The sequence below is a fragment of the Elephantulus edwardii genome, unplaced genomic scaffold (genome assembly GCF_000299155.1).
Source record: "Elephantulus edwardii isolate Elephantulus edwardi_28Jun2011 unplaced genomic scaffold, EleEdw1.0 scaffold00369, whole genome shotgun sequence".
Taxonomy (NCBI): domain Eukaryota; kingdom Metazoa; phylum Chordata; class Mammalia; order Macroscelidea; family Macroscelididae; genus Elephantulus; species Elephantulus edwardii.
This window is the reverse complement of record NW_006400119.1, coordinates 1,483,286-1,507,680: the sequence shown is the minus strand read 5'-3', so window position 1 is coordinate 1,507,680 and position 24,395 is coordinate 1,483,286. Positions and strand designations below refer to the sequence as shown.

Here is a 24,395-nt window from a genome sequence, read left to right as displayed (position 1 = left end):
CGTTACCACCCAGCTCGTCACTATGGAGTAAATCCCAGCTCACTGAGAAGCTATTGAACAGAGCAGAAACATCCATCAGGATTCCAAAGCTGTACTATTCCTGGAAGCAGACTCCCACATCTTTCTTCCATGGAACAAGTAGTGGGTTTGAACCACCAATCTTCCAGGTAGCAGCCCAGTACTTAACCAATGCAGCACCAGCACTCTCTCTCCACACCACCAGGGCTCCTTTATTATAGAAAGCACTGTCTAATCCTTCATGAAGTACTTGTTACACAGACATATTGTTACATATCCTGATTATCAGTGAAATTGTACAAGTATTATAAATGTCAGACATACTGGAATCTGTTGTAAGGGTCATGAAGACAGAGCTTGATTTTTTTTTAAAATTATATATATATTTAAAAACCCCATTTTGGTCAATATTCTAGCCACAGCATCTAAGTATTAGTGGAATAAGTGAATCTTCCCAAATGCTTCCAATAGTGTTATGCTGGGTTTCTAACCACAAGTAATAGTTTTTTTCTTTGTTTTACATCACAGTGAAGTCAATGGTACTGTCAGCTGCTGAAACAACAGCTGAAAGAAGAGCTCATTGACTCTTTTTCCATTTATAGATGCCCTCAAGGTTTTAACACACTAGAAAAAACTAACAGCTGCACTCTTATTTAAACAATAAATGACTCATTTCTCTCGACATGTAACACTTAACATTTGAAAAGATTAATGAGTCAGATGCAAATATATGACATTTGAGATTATTTCTGACTAGTGAGCAATTATATAGTTTCTTTGGCTTAAAATACAGTATTTAAACATTAATCCTGGGAGTAGATGACTTCCGGCTAAAATTTTTCAAATAATCTATTTTTTCTTATATAGATTTTTTTATTATAATTCATCTCTCAAAAATATAGAAGTTATTCTTCATTTACATGAAGAAGCCAATTTATAACTTTCCCACATTGATTTTTTTTTTATTACTAGTCTCCAGAAATGTGAGACAATGCATTTTTGTTTTGTTTTTTTTAATAAGCCCAGAGCATTCTATGGGATGTACTATGTGTTTATGGATGCACATATAGGTTGTAGCTTATTTTAAACGTTTTTACACATCCACTTCTTTTTCTTAGAAGAAGGTTGGCTCATTTGGCTAATGATTTCACAAAGGATTCTTCAAATGATGTTTTTACATTTACGCTGTGGCCAAAAACCACCACCCATCACTGAATGACATTAGAGAGGTCACCTACTTAACTAAGAACTCAGAAATGCCTTAATTTAAAAAACTTAAGGATGTTTCAGTGAATGTAAATAGAGAAAAATTTAATAAAGAAAACTATTCCCTAAGGTATGTAGTATTGCCAAAATGATATTTAATCACAATGTAGTTCTTCAAACATTACATGAGGGCCAATATACTTCAGACATCATAATTTTTAGTTTTTATAAAAATATTCTTTTAAAGATGATAGGCTTAAGGGTCATAACTTTTATCAGATTGCTTTTTACTAGTTATTTGTCACAGTTAGATATACTTAAGCCAGATTTTTATAATAGAAATGCTGTATTTTTTTTTAAAAAAAGAAAAGCTGTATTTTTATTTTTGTATAGGAAAATTCTTTTAAAGGAATAGTTATCCTTTTAAATAATTAAAACTTTCAAAACATTAAATGGTGCTGCATAAGTTCTTTATTAAACTGAACATGATAGTCATTTAATATCTATAAACAATTTACAGTATTACATACAAAACAAACATATTTACAAACTAGATACATTTAAATTACAATTTTAAATATAAATTTTAGAAAACTTGCAATAAAATCTTAGATAAGTGAGTATTCCCTTAATAATTAAGAAATTCTTTCTTTAAGTTTTTTCTGTAAATGTAAAACTATTCCATGCCTTAAACCAGGCAACTAGCATCTTTAATCTTGAGATATTTCTTAAAGAGAAATCCAGTTCAACTCAAGATCAACTCATTACTTCCCAAAGTCCCTGCAGGGTGAATCCATCCTTCAATTTCTCTATTGCAAGCCCCAGTTCTTCTGAAAATACAGGTTCACGATCTTGTTGCTTTTGGGAAGATAAGAGGTTGAGATGGGAATAGAGAAGAGGGGCAAGAAGAGGAAAAAACAAAATAGGTTTCACATAAGTTTGTGAATACTAAATGATCAAATACAGAAATTTTTTCACATACTATAGATGAAATGTGCTTACCTTGTTGCCATCAGCAAAATAAGCCTATGGGGGGAAAATCATACATAGCATTATATTCAACACTTAATACTGAAGTAGAACAATGGATTAAGAAACAGGTAATAAATTTACAGAATGATTTTGTAACTGAAAGTATTTCACATTCTCTTAATTTGTATCTAACGGTTTTCTCACAGTATCTGTATTAGTGATAGCAGAATACTTCTAGCAATTATTTGTAATGTTTATAAAAACTATGCTTTAAGTTACAAAAATGCACTTTGTAATTATTGTGTAATTAGCACTGTTAACTTGAAAACAGATTAAAAAAAAATAATGACCCTAAAGCTCTAAAAGGTATTCCCTACTTTTTGTTTAGCAGATGATACTAGCAAATAAAGGGGGAAAAAATCTAATAAATCAAAGAGTGCTCCAATGTATCAACAAATGCTCAGGTAGAGACAGAAGCAGTTTTTAATTAAACTTATTGTGTAATTTTAATATCTTTTCTTAAAAATATTTGTTTCCAGAGGAGTAATATAGTGACATATATAGACCAAAGTATGGAGAAAAACTTATAATTTTGGCTATTAATTAAATAACACCAGTTTCTTGGAAACAAAAAAGTTTGTCAAAGGCAGGTCCTTATCATAAAAACTACTTCTAAATTGAAGATTAATTACAGAATGTGTGGATTTTTAAATTATCTTTCAACTATTCTTAACTATTAATTATATTTAAACTTTAATTTTTAACATGTTCAATTACTATAAGATTTGAAAAACTTTTCATGAATCTAAATTCCCTGATTATGTTCCCAAACTATCTCTCAGTTTGGTAAATGAAAAGTATTTCTACAAAAGAAATTCTCTCATATAATGAGCAAAACAAAATTCTGCAACTTAGTGTTTAATATGTTCTCAAGTCTCAAGTGCTACAGTGATTAACAGACTTAAAATCATTATCTATGGAAATGGGACTCAGACAGAAACCCTAAGACATTTCATACTCTACATTATGATGCTCACCACAAAAGCGTCTGTGTGATCACTGGGGTCTATTTCTACATCATCTTGAATTTGTTCAACTGTCAAGGCTTCAAGGGGCTGTGGCTAAAAATGAGTACATGTAAAAAATGCATCAGAGACATAATGTTAATCAAGCAATTTTAGTAAACTAAGATTTGAGAATTTTCTTCACCTATAGTAACCACTCAAAAGTCTTAAACTACTGTGTCACTGATATTCTATAAAAAATAATTTTGAGTAATAAAATTTGATAACTTATATAGATAACATGTTAACTGAGATTAGCAGATCAAGAATGAGAGATGAAGCAGTTAGGACAGGCTGCAAGTACAAATTAGTCAGGGTGTAGGATTGTACTTATTGAGCAGAAACTGTATTCATTTTTTATGAAAATAGTTTAAAATTAAATTGTACACAAAGTATTCAGGTCTAAACAACAGATTTTATAAAAGCAGTTTAGTAAACTTTTTTTTTTCACATACTGCATAAATTACCTTTTCTTCCATTTCATAATCCACTCCAAATATAGGACTAGCTGAATAGACTTTGTGAAGTGAATTGATTTCCTTTACTGATTCTTGTAATTTTTCCACAGGATCTATTTTAAAGCCAAGAACATAGCCTCCACTCTGCAGGAAGAAAGAAAAGGAACTAAAGAATAATATGTGAAAAACAATAGCTTATATTATACTTATTCTAGAAAATAATAAGTAATGAATTTTTAATTTGATTATGAAAAATACAAGACAAACAAAAATAGAATAATATAATGAACCTCCAATAACTACCATCCAGCTTCACCAAATAACCATGTGGTCAATTTTGTTTAATCTGTAAATTTCCCCCCAACCACACACAGAACTTTATTTTGAATGCTATTCAGATACCCTATCATTTTATCTGGAAGTGAAAAAGAAAAGCTGATTTTTTTTAAAGATAAAAGCAAAACAAAACAAAAACTATACATTATGAAGACTAAGTGAATTAAGTTTTTCTTGAGTTAGGCTATTTTAAAAAAATAGGCTATACTTTAAAAGAAGACAAGCAACAATCTGAGGCTATCTTAAAGAATTAGAAATGTGACCAGACGGAGATGAGTGAGTATTATATTTCCTGCTCTAGGTAGGAAAAAAAAAGAAGTATTCATTTATATATTAAAATACATAATATTCATTTATATACCATACAGGTGAGAATATATGCTTTGGGTTAAGAGCAAATGTTTCTGAATTCAAATTCTGCTTTGGTAATGTGTGATGCTGGGAAACCTACTTTCTGTATCTTTTAAAGTCACAAATTTCCAAATTATAGTTTTTAAGTTGAATAAATCTTAAATAAATTTTATATGTCTATAACTATCTTTGTTTCTCAAAGGCAGTCCTGGGAAAGAGTCAGACCTGGAACCAAGATTGGCCCCACCAATTTCTAGCTATGAGATCATGAGCAATGTTCCTTCCTAGCCTTTCTGGGATTCTGTTTCCCTAACTTTAAAATGTGGACAACACAGTAAACCTATTATAGATCTGAAAAGATTAATGCATGGAAAGTCTCTATCACAGTGACTTAACACCTAAGCCTATTGCTGGTGAGTCAGTTCTGACTTCAGTGATCCTAAGAGACAGAATTGTAGTGACCCATAGTGTTTGCAAGGCTGGAAATATGTATGTAAGTAGATAGCCATGTCTTTCTCCCTTGGAATGGCAGGCTGTTTGGGAACACTGACCATGATTCACAGTTGTGTACTTTAAACACTGTACCAGCCGGGTTCCTCAGTGACTTAATACTGGCATTAATAATAAATATGATGACAATAACATCTGAACAAAAAAAATAATGAATGAACAAACAAGAATCTTTCTATGGGTATAATTACACTAAAACTTCAAATCCTTCTTAAACACCACAACTAATATTTTCTTGTTGTAAAAAAATTATTATGTAAGCTAAACAGAAAATCTAGACTATGATACAGCTTAAAAACCAAAGATTAATAAAGATGTAAAGCATCTTACCTGCTGAGAACTTTCTATGACAAGGGCTAAACCAAATTTTGAATCTCTAATCTTTATTGAACGCTAGATGAAAAATAAAAGAGAAAACACAAAAATGCATTTTTTCATTATTTGGTAGCAGTGACAAATTATAGAAACATATACAAGTTATAGAAACTTTCACACAGTAATCTTTTAAAAAAATTTTAAAAAAAAACTTATTATTTTTTTTCATGTGTACCATCAAATCAGATCTGACTGGTACAGGAGGAGATTGTCCCTCCTTCTTCAGGACAGCATTTGGTGGATTTGAACCATGCACCTCTGGGATTGCAGTGCAGCTTCTTGCCACTAGGCCACCAAAGCTCACCACACACACAGAAATCTTTAAAACTGACATTTAAGAACAAACTTCCTTGTTCATTTCTCCCCAACAGAAATAAAGTAAATGTACAGAAAAGTGGCAGATGAAAAAGCAATAAAAAGAGATATGTCTGAAATATATACAAAATTCCTGATTCAAATATACTTTCACAAGCAGACAGCCAGCAACTTGTTTTAAATAAAGGGCCAGCAATCTTTCAGCTATTGTCGTTTGTGGCTCCTAAGGCTAAGCTAGGAAATGGCATATATGCCTTCCATGTCTCACATCTCAGGAGACTAAGTTCTTTTTTTCCCCTTTCTTTCTTGTTGTGTACCATCAAATCAGATCCAATTGGCACAAGAGGAGATTCCCCTCCTTCAGCAAAGCATCTGCTGAACTTGAACTAAACACCTTTGAGATTGCACTGCAGCTTCTTGCCACTAGGCCACCAGAGCTCCCTGGAGACTAAGTTCTTAAAGAACCTACATTCCTTTTTTTTTTTTAAATGTTTATAAGCAGTCAGCTATTATACTAATTATTTTAGGCTCGTTTTAAAGGCAAAAGTTATAGTAGTAATTCTAAAATATACACACAAAAATAAAACTATCAATTTTATTAACAGTCAAAAATTATTACTCTAAGTGTAATTCTATTTAGTTTTTCTGCTATAACAATCTAACAAATATTAATTGGTACAATTTTTTTTTTGCCTTCTGAAAGTTTCACAGAATATTAGATAAGGCAGGGGTAGAAGAAATGTAATTAACATCAAAAGGTAAATGTGATATGAAGGTGTGATAACCAAGAGGCAGGGCCAGAGTACAGAAAAGTGAGTACAGAAAGTGGCACAAAATGTACTTTCTAGCAGAGTAAGGGCGGGACTGTGCAGGGTCTAACGTTATGACCAGAAGATTAAAAAAAAAACAACCCAGAAAAGGCTTTCATATCTAATATGTGGCATGAGAAGGCATGCCATACATCCATATAGATGGGTATGAGAAAGTGATAGAGATAAAAGCTTAATGATAGGTGAGCTCTGGTGGCCTAGTGGCAAGAAGCTGCACTGCAATCCCAGAGGTGTGAAGTTCAAATCCACCAGATGCTCTGCTGAAGGAGGAACAATCTCCTCCTGTACCAGTTAGATCTGATTTGACGGTACACACACTAATAATAATAATAATAATAAAATAGCTTAATGATAGCTGTTTCTTAAACCTGATCTTCTATATAAATTTCTTCACATCTTAAAAACCATGAACATCAGCACCCTAGATGTCAAAAAGTAATCTAGGTACAAAAGGCAATCTAGGTGACTATGTGTCCAGGCTGATTAAGAAAAGAAAGCAGCAGAAGTTTATATGTATGGGTGGGGCCAAAGCAATGGCTAAGGCTTAGAGCTGAAGTTAGAACATGACTGCTGCAGTGACACACTGTCAAGATATCAGATTACAAGTTGGTTGGGCCAGGCTGAATTCCTTCCAGAGGCCTTATTTAGCCAGATGCTCCTTAGAAGTGAAGATGTGAGCACCTCTCATGTACTTTGGATATATAATGAGGAGGGACCAGGCCCTGGAGAAGGGAATGACACTTTAGATAAAATAGAGGGTCAGTGAAAAAAAAAAATTAACAAATAAGAATCTAAAAAAAAAAAAGATCAACAATGAGCTGGACTGGTACAGTGGCTGCAACCAATGGGCTCAAACAACTGTGAGGCTGGCACTGTTCTAGGCAGGGTTTCATCCTGTTGTACATAGGTTGGTATGTGTCAGAACTGATGTGACAGTACCTAACAACAATTCTTAAATAACAAAACTATCCTATTTAAAAAACAGAAAGCACAGGGTTGTTTATGATTCAGTAATTATTAAGTATGATAGAGGTTAGGTAAGCTACAACACATATAAATGAACTATAAAAAATAATGAAAACATACACCAATTTGTCAAACTATACAGACTGTTTGTTATACCTTTGCAGTCTTGATTATAAATTTTTCTATATGTTTTAGATGCAGGAATAGATTTCTTCCTGTCCATTTCTATGATCTTGTTTAATGTGCTTCCCCCAACCAAGTATCGAAAACTCCTTGATTGCAGACATTGTAGGTTGGTGATTTTCATGATTCTATCTCTAGCTATATGTACACAGTAGGAGTTCAATACTAAGCAAATGAGTGAATGATTATACATATATGATGTACTTAGAATCAAACAATTTAGCAAAAGATGGACTTGAGAGTATTGTGCAAGGAATTATCCTTCTGAGATTTTCTTTTAAGTTCCTGATCTTGCATGCATAAATCTACTCAATAAATTTCTACAAGACTAATGTTTTAAAGCTACTTACATCCTACAAAAATAGCAATTATCATAGAAAAATCTTTTGGCATTTTTAATAACCAATTTTACGTTCCATCTAATTTGCACTGTCATTAGGTGCCTTCCCACATACAACAGATTGAAACCTTGCCTAATCTGTGCCATCCACACACACTCCACTATGTTTAAGCCCATAAATTGAACTAGGTAAGAACTAGAGTCTTATCAAGTAGTTTCTGTTCATACAATCCTTCAGTTTATTAGAACTGATTATTATTTTCACTGAATCATATTACAGCTACAGTGAAAAGAAATCAACTTTACTTCCTACTAAAACAAACTGGTTTCAGTTCTTATTCTAAATGTTATTAGTTTTAATTGAATCTATGCTAAAAGATTGATCAGTAAAAACATCATAATTCTTTTTCAGTAAACTCACAGTACAAACTCAGCCTGAGTTACATTCAAATATGATGAAATAGCTTAATTCATAAAACAAGTTAATCTAGTTTTTAAAGGTTCTGATAACTGTCAAGATTAATTATGTGACTTAGTATGTTAGCCCGTAACACCATACACCCATCTCATGGAAAGCATCTGGAAAACTGCAGCGATTACAGCCCTGGCAACAACGTCTCACCATTTTATTTTGAGAATCCAGTATATTTTTCTCTTAATCTCAAATTGATAATGGTGTTATTTTGCTTGACTCTAAATACTACTTGGTTTTTCTATGTTAAAATGGTAAAGAGCACAGTCAGCTAATAATTGCTTCAAAAGTGAGTGAACACATCTACTCTCAAAAGTTGTGAACTACTGTACAGAAATTACATTAATATTATAATAAGAGTGACAATAAACTATAAGCACTTACAATTTGCAGATATGGTATACTGACATTAAAACTGTCATTCATATTTGCATGCCACACAATTCTCACATTGGTAATAAAAAAGGTTCCCAAATTTCCCTGTTAAAGAAAATAATGAGAGACACATCAAGACCCGTTGTTTGCATACTGACTTATTTCATGTCAAAAGCTGCAGTTCTTATTTACTGAGTTGAATGAATATAACATCCCAAAGGTGAATGAAAAAAATGACTTAAAAGTCATGTCTCAAAAGATATTTTAATTCTTTGCATAATACCTGGTCACTGGATAAATTCCATACTCCATTGATTTTATCATATACATGTTCTTGTGGTAATAATCTTAGTTGCTTATTTTGAATCAGTGCACTTCTTAACTTGAAATCACGATACATTTTAGAAGTTTCATAAGCTCTATTAAAAAAAAACAGAATGTCATTCCAAATATGAAATGTGGTTTCTTAGGTTATGTTTACTTTACTATTTAAAATATGTAACTGTTATTCTTTATGTATGTCATATCAATAATTACTATAGAAAATTTTAATGGATTCTGACAATAGGAATTTTTAATAGATTTTCATTATTTATCATTTTTAGTATGTACTTTAGTTTCTATTTTATTGAAGTTCTTTCTCAGTAATCTATTTTTTTAGAACTCTAATTTTTAAGGCAATATGTATCATACAGCACAAATGAAAGGAAACAGACCTTCTTAAACAAAAACAATGACTGTATATAACAATCGGGCGTGAGAATATGTATAAAATCTCCATGCTTGTTTTCATTGTGTGTTTAGTTTAATAAACACTAAATATACGAACAGTTCCTGGATAAAGTTTCATTTCTGGACTCTGATTTTATTCCAAAGAGCTCTAGTGGCACAATGGTTAAGTGCTCAGCTGTAAACTCTAAGGTTGCCAGTTTGAACCCATTCAGTGACTGCAGGAAAAAAAGCCTGGCAAACTGCTCCCATAAAGATAAAAGAAAGGAAAAGGAGGAAGTTCTACTTTGTCACATCGGGTCACTGTGAGCTGAAAATGGATGGACTCGACAGCATCCAACAACAATAATTTTACTACATATAAAAAGCAGCCCAATTAATGTATCTAATCGGATTACCAAAAGTTTTATGAAATGTCCACAAGAAGCAAATACATTAAGAAAGTACATAATGACAGAAGGTAAATTAGTGGGTGCCAGAGGATGTTGGGAGAAGGAAATGTTTAGGGTTTAGGGACTGCTGACAAGTCTCTCATTACAGTGCTGACAAAGACCAGAAATTCGACAGTGGTGACAACTGCACAGCCCTGTGACTGCTAGAAATCAATGAACTGTATATTGTCATTTTTCTGATGATCACTTGAGTTAAACTTTGGGGAAAAAATCATCGTAATTAGGGCCAATTAAAAAGAGAGAGAGAGGAGAAAAAAAACAAACTCACCAAATTACTATTGAGCAAGAGAGTGCCAAGGTAGTGAGAAAAAGAAAATAATTTAACAAAGAATCAAAACCCATAAGGACATCTTTTTTTTAGGAAAAATCCCCAGATATGTTTTCAATTGCCAAAAAACCCTTTTTAAATTAATGAATTATCCAACTTCATTACCTACATTGAATAAATTCTCCAATTCTCTTTACCTACCCTGACAGCAAATTTAATAGTCTTCAGTAGAAATTTTTATGAATCTTCAATAGTAGCACGTTTTACAAAAATCTTTAAAGCACTTATCAAAGAAAATGAAATGTGTTCTTCCAAAGAAGCCTTTAGGATATTTCATAAAGACAGCACCAAACTTCTATACTTTATTTTCTAAACCTTTATTATTATAGAATTGCTTTAAAAATACTTAATAATTCATAAAGTATTACTATACCTGTGTACTGCAATCACAGAAGTAAAAAGTCTAGGGCTTCCAGGAACCACATTTGTAAATATAAATTCAAAACGAGTATTATTACATTTTGTTAGTATATAAAGAGCTTCAGTTTGGCCTCGTAATTTCTGTAAGGACAAATTCACATTTAAGATCAACATCTCATTTACAGTGAAATCATAAATGTCTGAAATACCTGTTTTTTGACGATATATATTTCCTTAAGATTTTTCAGACTTACAGAGTTAGCAGTCCTTGTTGTAATATTCAATATGCAGTTGTAACCAACAGCTAAAATTTAAAAGCAAAGAATTTAGAGAACATGATAAACTAAATTGAAAATAGTATCTAAAAGTCATATATATAGAAATGCAAAGTTTTAGAAATGCAACATAAAGACAATTATTAAGGTTTTTAAAATAGTTGCAAATTTCAAATAATTAAAAGAACTAGAGAGTCATCTCTGATTCCTTAAGTCAATGAAAAAATTTATGATATGGGGAAAGTTTGCTTTGCTGAAACCATTACAGCATTATCTACTGAAAATTTTGGAATTACTCTATCAAAAGAAAAAGTTTAGGTGCAAGGTCTAATATTCATTTTTTGGGAAATGTTTATTAATTTTTTTGTAAATTTTATTTTATTAATTTTAATGAACATTTTAAAAGATTTTTGGATTTCCATTCATATACTAATTTTATTAGAATTTAAGTCTCCTTTCCTGGGTATTAGATGCAGTCATGGACTTATAACGTCTTTGAGGTGTAATGAATTGCACTTAACAGAGGTGTTGTGTTTTGTTTCTAAATATCTTATCATTAGAAAAAACTGTTTAAAAGGAATATATGATTAGAAATTATACATACGACAACAGCCCAGAATAAGAGGTACCTTGCAAAAAGGACTGGGGTGGGGAGGAAGAAGAGGGAGGTTAATTGTGCAACCACGAATGAATAGTTTAAAAAAATAAAAGGAACTGGGGGAGGGGAATGAGAGAGGGAGGTAAAATGTGCAATAATGAATGAATGAATACAGATCTAACTTTTCTGTACACTTTCACTAAAAAAAATTTATTATAAATATCAATAATAAGTATGACATGTTAATTTGTAGGACATTATTTGCTGATATCATCCTTAGATGTTCAATTTTATGATTCATTGTTCAAAACCCTGCTGTACAGTACACTATGGTATAGTCAACTGTATATGGCAGATCAGACTGACCTGGTCAACATTGAAACTGGAATTGGTGTCAGGAGTCATAATGGATAGAAAATTAACTAACAACCAAACAAAACACACTTGAGCTGTTCATGTGCCAGACAGCTATTATAATTCCAACCTTATTTTTATGACACTGACCTCACTATAGACCAGACCTATAGCGTGGTTTTATTCCTTGCTTTGTATCACGAGAAGCATCAGTTATTGATCTGAAATAAGGTATCTGACTTACATCAGAATCAATTTATGGAACCCTGTTGTAAACTGTGGACAACTTGTACTAGAAACAACTTATAGCAAATTGTCAAAAATATGCAAAAAACAGAACATGTAAAAAAATCTTTCCCTCAATAAAACAAAATATTATTCAGTATAAAAATTCTAATATCTTAGATAGAGACAAAACAATAAGTAGTATGAAATATTTCTTGTATATTATGATACCATCTGTGACGTTAGGATTTTTGTGTTCTTAACAATTTAAGACATATGTCATAGTATAATTTTTTCAGTGTCAAAAGTTACCATGCAAGTATAATAATTTACTTGACAAAGGATTATTTTTTCTTTTGAAGTTCTCTAACAAAGATACTTACAAAGATTGACTCTGGGCAATGCCAAAGAATGCCAGATAATTCTTAAATTTGTTACTAAGAGTCGCCCTAAAAACAAACAAACCAAAAAACAGGTTAGCTTCAAGAAGAACACATTTTTGCAGTATATCATGAAGGGAATAAGGACTGGATATGTTCAGTAATAGTAGTAAGACCCATAATAATGTTTTACATATATTAATACAAAACATTTATTTTTCTGTAAAATACTCTATAAATTATAATCTCAGAGAAACAAAATCTAAGGGTTATTAAAAGGTTATATATATTTTGTAAAAACTCAACTCTCATTGCCATCCAGTTAGAAGTGACTTACAGCTGACCCTCCAGAGGGTTTTCAGAGGCTACAGGGCACCCAGGAGAAGACTGCCCATTTTCTTTCCATGAACAGTTGGTGAATTTGAATATTAAGAAAGAACTGGTTTTTGGGCTAAGCATGTATCTCTCAACCAAAGAGATGATTATGTACTGATTTTTCATCTCAGAAGAAACTGCTCTGGGTTCTAGGAAGTTGTATATATACAACTGAGAATGAGAACAGGATGTTGTTGTTGTTGTTATGTGCCGTCGAGTCGCTTGCCACTCATAGCGATCCTATGTACAACAGCCCTAAACTCTGCTCTGTCCTGTGCCAATCGCACTGTCTCTGACACTCCCATCCCGATTATCCCAGTCACTGAATCAATCCACCTCATAGAGGGTCTTCCCCTCCTGCACTGTCCCTCCATCCTCCCAAGTATGATGTCCTTCTCCAAGGACCAGTCTCTCCTTACAACATGTCCAAAGTATGTTAGACGGAGCCTCAGAATCCTTGCCTCCAAGGAGCCACCCGGTTTACAGGACAGTATCATTTAAATCACCACAAAGACACTCACCCATGCACACATGTGATCTCATAACAGTTTTTCACTTATTGAGGCAATACCTAATTTTGTCATAAGCAAACTTTTTTTGTGTGCATAAAAGTTATGATCAGACTGATGTCTACTTAATGCTTTGTGCTCTTACATTAACACCCAAGGTTAGATAGACTTCATTTTTCAAAGTGTATCTTGTGGAAAAGCAGCCCTTAATGATGCTCCATGGAAGAAAAAAGCCAAACAAACCTGAGCATGCATGGTAAACTATACATTTTAAAGATTTATAATACAATCAACATGTTAGAATCTTTTACCTAAACCACAAAGTTAAAAAAATAAACAAAATACCCCTACATTGTTTAACATATACTTCTCTAATTATGTAATACTTTTAATAAGTATTCATAGTTAGGTCATATGCTTTCTCCTTGAAAAATCTTAAAATATCTAAATACACATTAGGCCTGTGTGAATACTGTAAAGACTTAAGTTATATGATGTTAAGGGTTTACTTTTCAAAATGGCTTTCCTAGCCATTGATTTTGACTTTGACTTTGTCGTGTGGATGAGTGGGAATATATGGATAGGTATATTAGCCTATCCACCACGGGATTGGCTAATCTTGCCATTAAATCGAGTGCATTCAGTAGCAGAATTTGAGAATCTCTCCACTGACAAAGATGCAGAGAATACAGTACATGGCCCTAAGGGTCAGAGATTATAGTACCAGTCAGACCCACAGGTGAATAGCAGCAGCCACAGCTGCAGCTGCAGCAGGGAAGCAGAGACCCAACATAAGATAGAGCTGACTGTACGACTGCTACTCCATGAAATCAGAGCTAGAAGCCTTCGTCCAACTTGGCTGGAGGACTTGGTGAGAGATGCCATAATTGACAGGACTAAGAGCTTTGTAACACTGGTCTAAAACTGTGAGGCTGAAGGGTCTCTGAGCATGCTTTTGAAGGTGTCCTGACTGAGAAATTCTATCCTTTTGCCACTGAAATGGTATCCTGTTAACTTCCCTAATAAACCCCATAATCTTGAGTATGATTCTACGTGTTGTGTGAGCTATTGCAATGGATTTCCAACCCAGCAGAACAGTAATATTGGTGCTAGAATTAGTGGAAAGAAGTGTGGGGATGTGGGAGATGTTTGACCTCCTGGGAATAGGTTTTGTGTTATGTGTCATTGATGGGGGAAGTTCCTCTTTATAGAGTTAGCAGAGGTCAGATATGGCTGTCCCCACAGGGCTCCTGCCATTTAAAAGAATATTAAAGGAAATTACAGAAGTAAAGGAAGGTATTCTCAAGATGTCTATAAAATCACAAGATATGTTTTAATAAGTATTCCAGTGAGGCTGGAGGGTAAGATTAACACAAAAATAATAGAATTCTCTATATTAGAGTTCAACAAAACCCACACAAATTCAAACTAGGCTTTATGCAAAGGTATGGGGAATACTGTCAGGACAAAGTGTCAGTGCAGAAGAAATGCCACCATTCAAAGAAGTGATAAAGGAAAGGAGCAGATACTGAAATAGAGAAGGAGCAAGATTCTCAAAGGACAGATAGTTTTGAAAGGAAAGGGATAGCCAGTCTCTCTCAGTGGACAACCAGGAAAACATATATTCTGACCTGATTAACTTGTCAACTTTTGATCTTCTGCCTTGGCTTTCCCAACATGAAGCAAGAGGGCACAAGAGCCCCTTTATGATCAATAAATGCCATCTCCCCAGGGTAAAGGAAAAAAGTTGGAAAAGGGTGCTGGGGTTAGAGGAAAAAATAGAACTCATCAACACAGCCAAGAAAGGCTGATTGTGTCCAAACCAGAAGTTCTTCCGTTCTGGCCTACTAAGAAGTTTGGACTTCAATCTATTAGTAATGGAGGCAGTAGAGTGAATGCTGGGGTTTAGAACTGGAATCAGAGAAGACTGAAAATTTCTGAAAAGGGAACAATGTGAATCACTTGTGTTCAGGGATACTCATCTGACTTTGTAATTATACTATCCCATATTCATTCTCACTTGCCATGCATCTGAGAGCTGGACAATGAATAAGGATGACAGAAGAATTGATGTCTTTGCGTTTTGGTGGTGGTGAAGAATATGGAATATCCCAGGGACTGCCAAAATCCAATTACATCTTGGACAGCGTGCAGCCAGGGTGCTCCTTGGAGACAAAGATGATAAAGCTCATATGCTTTGGGCATGTTGCTAGGAGAGGCTCTTCTTTGGAGAGGAGGAAGGTTGGCAAAAAAGATCCTCACCCAGATGTAGTGACACACTGCTGCAATGGGCTTAAGCGTGTTAAAAATAGTTAAGTTGCTGTAGGATAGGACAGGGCTCAGATCTGTTGTTCATAGGGTTGCTATGGGTCATATTCAATGGCACCTAACAACAACAACAACAACAAAACTCACTCTCAGTTGTATACATCTGACTTATGCACATCAGCAATTCAGGAAACAAAGCAAGCTGTTTCATTTATTACCTACTAGCTATGTGAATTGGAAAAGTAAAGTGGGTTACATTTTACTCTTTCCTAATTTGAAAAACACAGTAATACTGACTTCATTTTTTTGTTTTTAAAATTAATATTATTAAATAATATTATATAAGATTGAGAAGAGTTAAAAGTAGTCCTTAACCAACACCCATTCCAGTTATGATGAACTATTTTTTTACTGCGTATCTTATTGTTAGCAATCTGTACTACATACAAAGCTACAGTGTGTAATTTGCTGATATCATCATTCTCATGTCAACTCTCAAACACAAAGAATGAATTTATAAAGACACTAATGAAACACATCAATAATGAAAACTTGGCAAGCTCTGGTGGCCTAGTGGCAAGAAGCTGCACTGCAATCCCAGAGGTATGAGGTTCGAATCCACCAGATACTCTGCTGGAGAAGAGGAACAATTTCCTCTTGTACCAGTCAGATCTGATTTGATGGTACACACACAAAAGAATAATAATAATAATAATAAATAATGAAAACTTAACACAAACAAAAAAGGAGGTATGAGGTGTTTGTCTTCTATAAGGACCAACTTATCAAAATGGAAAGCCTTTCATAAGTCAGGGACTCCTGTATTCAAACTGTTAACTGTAATTATTATTTTTTTTAAATAATTTAATTCATCAAAAATTCATTTTTAGGCCATAATTTTATGTTTTCTTGTTTTTAGGTGCTGTCAGGGCAAGTACAACTCACAGTGACCCTATGAACAACAAATCTGAACCTTGTTCTATCTTGTGCCATCCTCATCATGTGACATACTTGAGGCCATGGCTGCACTGTGTTAATCCATCTGGTTGAGGGTCTTCTCTTTTCCTGACATCTTTACCCTTCCAAGTAGGATGTCTCTTTCCAAGGAATCACCTCTCATAACATAACAACATGCCCAAAGTATGTGAGGTAAAGCTTCATCATCTTTTCCTCCAAGGTGCATTCTGATTGCACTTTCTCCAAAGACCTACCTGTTTGTTCTTTTGGCATCCATGGTACTGGCAAAGAGTCCATTCAGTACTCTTCTCCAACACCACAGTTCAAAGGCATCAATTCTTTTGTCATCTTCATTCACTTGTCCAGCTCTCAGATGCAGCAAGTGATTGTAAAGACCATGGTCTGAATAAGCTGCAACTGAGTCTTCAATCTAATATTGCTCCTTAGGACTTTGGAGAGGTCCGTGCTAGTGGATTTGCCCAATGCGATAGATCTCTTTATTTCCTGACTCTTGGTACCAAGGGTGTTGATTGTGAATTGTTGACAATCTAAATCTTTTCTCCATTTATCTTGCTGTTGCTTACCAGTCCAGTCGTGAATATTTTTGTCTTCTTGATGTTGAGATCTAATCCATATTGAAAGCTGTCATCTTTATTCTTCTGCAGAAAGTACTTCAAATCCTGTTCACTTTCATCAAGCAAGGGGTATCATTTGCATAATGCAGGATGCTGATGAGTCTTCCTCTGATCCTGATGCTATTTTCTTCTTCATAAAGTCCAGTGTCTCGAATAATTTGCTCAGCATACAGACTGAATAGGTTTGGAGAAAGGAAGCCCTGACACACACCTTTCTTAATTTTAAACCATGTAGTGTTCTCTTGCTCTGTATGGACAGCAGCTTTTTGGTCTAGGGCACAAGTTTTGTATGAGCATAACTGACTTTCTGGGATTGCCATGCTTCTCAATGTAAGCCATAATTTGTAGTCAATAAAACATAAATCTTCTAGGATTCTCTGCTTTCAGCCAGAATCCATTTGACATTAGTAATATCCCTGGTGTCATAACCTCTTCTAAATCCAACTTGAACTTCTGGAAGTTCTCTGGCAATCTACTGTTTTGGACATTTCTGGATGATCATCAGCAATATTTTGCTTACATGTGATATTAATGATATTGTTTGATAATTTCCACATTCTGTTGGATCATCTTTCTTGAGAATAGGAACAAATATTGCTTAGGCAGCTGTCCTCCAAATTTTCTGGCATAGACTGGTGAGCACATCTAAGGCTGCATCTGTTAGTTGAATCATGTCAATTAGTATCCCATTAATTCCTGGAGCCTTATTTTTTTGTCAATGCCTACAGTGCAGCTTGAACTTTTTCCTTCATTACCATTTGCTCTTGCCCATATGATTCCTCCTGAAATATTTCTGTATTGGCCAATTCTTTTGGGTACAGTGACTCTGAGTATTTCATTTTCTTTTGATGCTTCCAGGGAATCATTCAAGATTTTGTCCATGGTATTTCTCTGGTTTGAAAACACCAGTCCCCAACCCCCGCCAGTTTTTTCAGCTTCAGAAATGCTGAGTGAGTTCTTTCCTTTTAATTCTCCAACTCCAGCTCTCTGCACATTAAGTAAAGATTCCATAAAGTATATTGTATATTAAATGCATTGTTGTAGATACATAATTTCATTAGGCAACATTAGTCTCTACAATGGGGATATGAACTAACACAAAAACATCTATTGATTCTTTTGACACATCATAACACCACCACCACCACCACCACTTTGGAGTAATTACAGTTTTAACATGGGGTCTCCTGAATTGGCAGTGCCTTAACTTGTAATTTTCTAGTTGCTTGAAGAGTGGGAGACAGTTAGAAGGAAGCAGCATTTCTTTCTCTCTTTCATCTCCTTATTAGGCAGAAGTTCCATGATCTCCTGTAGAATTTCATTTTACACAGAATTATCACTAGGAAAACTTTAAGCATGATAAGGGAGCTTCCTGGCTGTACTGTTGTTATGTGCCACAGAGTTAGAACTGTCTCATAGCTGACTCTCCAGTGGATTTTTAGGGGCAGTTAGTTATTTGCATGGGAGGAAATTATCTACTTTTCTCCTGCAGAGCAGATGGTGGATTTGAACTGTATGCCTTTGTGTTGTCAGCACAATTCCTTACCCTTCAACCACCAGAGGTCTACCTCCTGGCTAGGGAGGCTTCCCGCCCCCACCCCAAGGATGGGAAGTTGCTACCATAAATATATATATATATATTCTTCTTTTGTTTTTATGGTTACATACATTTTGTTTACTCTTTCATCTAACTTTCATTTATATTGCTTTTTTTGGTGGGCTTTATTTTTCTTTCTCCCATCTCCACTTTCTTCCCTTTCCTCTTAGGACATTTATATACATCTTACTAGTTATCCTTCTATTTTTATAGTAATGGTCTTAGCAGTATTTGTCCTTATGAGACTGAGTTAGTTCACTAAGGATAATACTCTTGAAGCCTCTCTCATGCTATATAGAATTTTTTTTAAGTTGTCGCTCCTGAATTCTACATACTAGTCCATCATGTGACTGCACCACAACTTCTTTTTTTTTCTTTTTAATTATTTTGTGTGTGTGTACCATCAAATCAGATCTGGCTGGTACAGGAGGAGATTGTCCCTCCTTCTCCAGCAGAGCATCTGGTGGATTCGAACCGCATACTTCTAGGATTGCAGTGCAGCTTCTTGCCACTAGGCCACCAGAGCTCGCCGCACCACAACTTCTTAATCCATTTGTTTGTGGATGGACATTTGGACCGTTTCCATTTTCCTTCTATTGTAAATAACACTGCTATGAACATCAACGTACAAATCTTTGTGTCTCAGTTCTATTTTCCTTGGGTATATTCCTAGCAGTGGAATAGCTTAGAAATAGGGAATTTCTATGTTCAGCTGTTTGAAATAATGCCAATAATTTCCAGAGTGGCTGTATCATTTTATAATCTAGGGAGACTTTTTAACAACTACTCAAAAGTACAACTATAGAATTGGCATTAAATACATATTTGATTAATACAATTATATTACTCATAAGTTTTTCTTTGGTGACAGACTATCATATAAGTTGCCATTGTTATTAAGTACCATCAACTCAACTATGACTTAAAGCAACCCTATGAACAATAGGAACTCTGACTAAATCTGGACCATCCTCCAATCTCTGTTATGCTCCAACTCACTGTTACAGCCATAGTGTGAATTTATCTTGTTGAGGGCTTTCTCTCTTTCTCTAACCCTCCATTTACCCCCAGTATAATGTCTTTTACAAAGGACTTGCCCCTTTTGACAATATATTCAAAATATGTGAGATGAAGTTTTTACTTTCCTTGTTTATAAGGAGAGTCATGGCTGTACTTCTTCCAAGGCACTTGTTTGTTGTTCTGGCAGTCCATGGGATATTCAGTATTCTTCTCCAATGCCACAATGCATCAATTCTCTTCTGTCATCTTTATTATTCATTGTCCAACTTTCAGATTTATGATAAGTAATGCAAAAGACCATGGCTTAGATAAGCTACACCTTAGTCTTTAAACTGATACCCTTGTCTTTAGTATTCTGGAGAAGTTCCAGTAAGAGTTCTTGCCAATTATGAGACCCATCAAGCTTGCCCTTAGTTTCCTTAAGTCAATTACAGTTTCATCAAGATTAAGGCCATAAGAAATATCCTGTGCTCCTTGCAAACAGGGATCCTGGGGTTTTAACAGTTACACACTGAATACCAGCACTTACTGAAAGACCAAACTTGTAAGGTAGAGAGAACCTGTGTTCTCCGGTAGTCAGTTTAATATCTGCCCTTGCTTCTGCTTAGACTTGAGAAAAGTCTTATGTGTATTTAAGCATCAGAATTATATCTTTTTATGACTTCTTGGTCTCCAGCTAGTTTGACTTAACATTTGTAAAATAAGCCATAAACATGAAATACATTAGAAAACTGTACTTACCTCTATCACCATTATTGCCTTTGGTATCTTCAATTGAATCTAAACAATCAATAAGGACTTCTCCAGGTCTTGTTTTCATCTGTCTAAAATAAATATGAAGGCTTAATTTTATAGCTATAGCTCTACCTGAGTCCAGTCTAGTTTGGCAAAAAAAGACACATATGCATACAGAATAACCAGTTGTGTAAATGTACCATACCAAATGAGTAATTTGAAAATAAAGTCTTCAAAAACTTCAAGAAGCTGGAGATTAGTAAAAATCTAGGATGACTAGGGCTATTTAGAGTAAGTAAAAACTTGAAGAAGGGGTCTGATTCAGAGAAATAAAAGGGAGATAGGGAAGAGTACATGATTAATGACCTGAAATAGGAAATAATAATGAGAGTTAGTGGCATGACTGGTCTGGCTAGGGAAGAAGACTGATACCGAGAGGAACAGGACTGGAGAAGTAAGGAGCCAGATTGTAGAGGCCCTTGACTGCCCGTCTTACAGGTGTGGGCTTTATCCCATGGACAATAAAGAACTCCCCAGGGATTTCTGAATAGACCAATGGAGAACAGGCAGTCAAAGAAGAGAGATATTCAAAGCATAATTATTGTTGTTAAGTGCTGTAGAGTCGAGTATGACACACAGTGACCCTAAGAACAGATCTCAATCTTGTCCTGTCTTGTGCCATCCTCACAATCTCTGACACACTTGAGCTCATTGCTGCCGTCACTGTCAGTCCATCTGGTGAGGGCCTTTCTCTCTTTTGCCAACCCTCCACCTCTTCATGATGCAAAGGGACATGCCCTAGCAACATGCCCAAAGTATGTGTGATGAAGCTTTATCATCTTTGCCTGCACAGTGCACTTAGACTGCTCTTCCTCCAAGACATATCTCTTTATTCTTTTGGCAGTTCCTGGGATATTCAGCACTCCTCTCCTACACCGTAGCTCAAAGGCATCAATTCTTTTTCTGTTTTCCTTATTCATTGTTCAGCTGTCAAATGCACAGCAAGGGATTGAAAGACCATGGCATGAATCACATCTTAGTCCTCAAACTGACATTACTGTTCCTCAGTTATTTAGAGGGGTCCGTAACTGCAGCCTTTATAATTAGGACTAAGTAAACAACTATATATAAGGAAATGAAACAAAGAATAAACATAGCTGTTTAATTTTTTTTGCTCTTAATGAATTATTAAATTTAAAATCAAAGTAATTCTTACTGAGTTAAAATTAACTCATAGCTGATCCTTCAGTGGGTTTTAATTCCCTGGGACAAGACTGTTCCTTTTTCTCCAGAGTCTCTGGTGGATCTGGATTTGGAGAGCAGTTCCCTATGGATTAACCACCAACACATTTTTTTTATACAGGTTTGCTTACAAAATTCATATACAACGCGTTTCACACTGTTTTTCATTCACATTGTGACCAACACATTCTTGAGTGCCAAAAATAACTAGCAAAGTATTTATTGGGACCTTCTAGCATACTTTTAAATGGCCAACTCAATTATCTATTGAAAATATGAGATAATCCCGTTTAAAAGTCTTCTATATCACTGCCTTGGTCGTGTCTACGACTCTCAGCAAAACATTTCACAATTTGGCCAATCTACCTTTTCATTTGTATCCATCTTCTCCCTGCCACATAGTCTGCTTTCTAATTAGTAAGGTTTATATTTCCATGGCTTAACTGCTAATGAGGATTTTCACCTCCTCTCCTTGAAATTCTCTCTTCTTGTCAACCCTTACAAGGTCTCGCTCATCCTTTAAGATCCAATTCAAGTATTTCTTCTGTGGGATCTTTACTATGTGGTGTTCACTGCAGTCTTCTATTGTTCCACAGCTTTACTAATTTGTTTTGGACAGTATTTATCAAACTTATTGTTGTTTATTGTACACTGGGAAGGGAGTACTCCCAGGGTTGTGTCCTATCTCGATATCTTTTCAATCTATATGCAGAACAGATTATCTAGGAGGCTGGGCTTTATGACAAGAAATGTGGCATCCATCAGGATTGGAGGAAGACTCATCAACAATCTGTGTTATGCAGATGACTCCTTGCTGAAACTAAGGAGGACCTGAAGTGCTTGCTGCAAAAGGTCAAGGACTGTAGCCTTCAATATGGATTGAAGCTCAACAACAAGAAAACAGATTCTCACCATTGGGCTGATATAATAGACGATGAAGAGACTGAGATTGTTGACAGCTTCAGTTTGCCTGGCTCTACAATCAACACTCTTGGTACCAGCAGTCAGAAAATTAAAAGATGAATTGCATTGGGAAAGTCTGCTGTCAGAGATCTCTCCAAAGTACTGAAGGGCAATGATGTCAGTCTGGAGTCTAATACAGGCCATAGTCTTTGCAATTGCTTGCTATGCGTCAGAGAGCTAGACAGTGACTAGGGATGATAGGAGAATTGATGCCTTTGAGCAATGGTTTTGGAGAAGAGTATTGAATATACCATGGACTGCTAGGAGAATAAATAGCTTTGTCCTAGAGAAGGTGAGACCAGGCTGCTCCTTGGAGGCAAGGATTCTGAAGCTTCCTCTGACATACTTTGGACATGTTGCAAGGAGGAACCAGTACCTGGAGAGGGCCTTCATGCTCGGGAGGGTGGAGGGACAGCGTTAAGAGAGGAAGACCCTTGATGAGGTGGATTGATTCAGTGAATAGGGTAATTGGGGTAGGTGTGTCAGAGACAGTAAGGCTGACACAGGATAGAGCAAGGGTTAGGGCTGTTGTACATAGGGTCTCTATGACTTGCAGGCGACTCCACGACACATAACAACAACAGCAGCAACAACAACTTTACTGTTCACTACTAAAGTATCAATGTATATCTACTGTAGAAGATTGAGGACAGCGGAGGGGTGTCTGTACGTGTGATCGTGGTTAACTGTTAACCAAAAGGTTAACAAATCTGGTTCAAATCTACCAGCCGCTCTTCAAGAAAGATGTGGCAGTCAGCTACCATCAAGATATCAATGCTGGGCAGTCAGACCAAGCACCCACAATATGCCATTATTCCAAATCTAGTTTTCAAACACTGGTTTTCCAGGTCAGCCAGAAGTTTTTCCCACCATGGAATCTGGCTGGCTTCAGGCTGTATTTGGGTTCAACTTCCCGGGACTTGGCTGGGATTTGCCTGACTGAAATCTGATTATCTGGACATTCCTGCTTTGTTGCAGGCTTCTGCCGGGCTGCAGTTTCCAGGTTAATCCGGGGACTTCACGAGGTATAGACACCAGGAGCAAACCCCCTCCCACCTCCCATCCTCGAAATGCCTCCAAGCCACCTGGGCACAGGCCGCCCGCGGGTTTCGAATTTGCGAAGCGGCGCCCTCTGCAGGCCAGGGGCCCCGGGACAACCCTGGCGACTCACTGTGTGGACACGTCGAAGCGGACGTCCCGGTCCTCCCAGAGTGCGTCCAGCACCGACATGATGACAGAGACTCACAGCCGAGGTTCTACACACAGCCTAGAGGCCCAGCCGCGTCTCGCCAGCTCCAAGGCAACAGATAACCTACGTCCGCACGTCTACGGCGGGCGCAGAGACCCAAACTTCCCCAAGGTGGCGCGCGTTCTTTCCCGGGCTCGGCTTTCACTTGCATAACCGAACCAGCTTGACTAAGCCTTCCGGATTTTAGAAGCCGAATTAGAAGAGGCTGAGACGCGAGCGCTTAATTTAAAGGCGACCTGCTTTGTCTCCAGACTTCGATCTTTATTTAAGCCTTTGCACTCCATCCATCTCCTTTGAGCTACTTCTTGTTGTTATGTATCTTCAAGTCGCCTGCGAATCATAGCGACCCTGTGTACAACAGCCCTAAACTCTG

The 24,395-nt window shown here is 35.7% G+C and overlaps 1 protein-coding gene across 1 annotated transcript; it reads right to left on the bottom strand.

Annotated features, from left to right (window-relative positions):
* Positions 1-1,980: 1,980 nt before the first annotated feature.
* On the bottom strand, positions 1,981-24,003 carry BBS5 (Bardet-Biedl syndrome 5). Its single transcript, XM_006902112.1, has 12 exons — positions 23,945-24,003; positions 20,575-20,657; positions 12,476-12,541; positions 10,895-10,944; positions 10,654-10,781; positions 9,055-9,190; positions 8,781-8,876; positions 5,246-5,308; positions 3,728-3,862; positions 3,234-3,317; positions 2,227-2,250; positions 1,981-2,082 (listed from the first exon to the last, which is right to left on the bottom strand). Exons 1-12 carry the CDS (start codon positions 24,001-24,003, stop codon positions 1,981-1,983), a joined length of 1,026 nt encoding a protein of 341 aa, XP_006902174.1.
* Between the last annotated feature and the right edge of the window lie 392 nt (positions 24,004-24,395).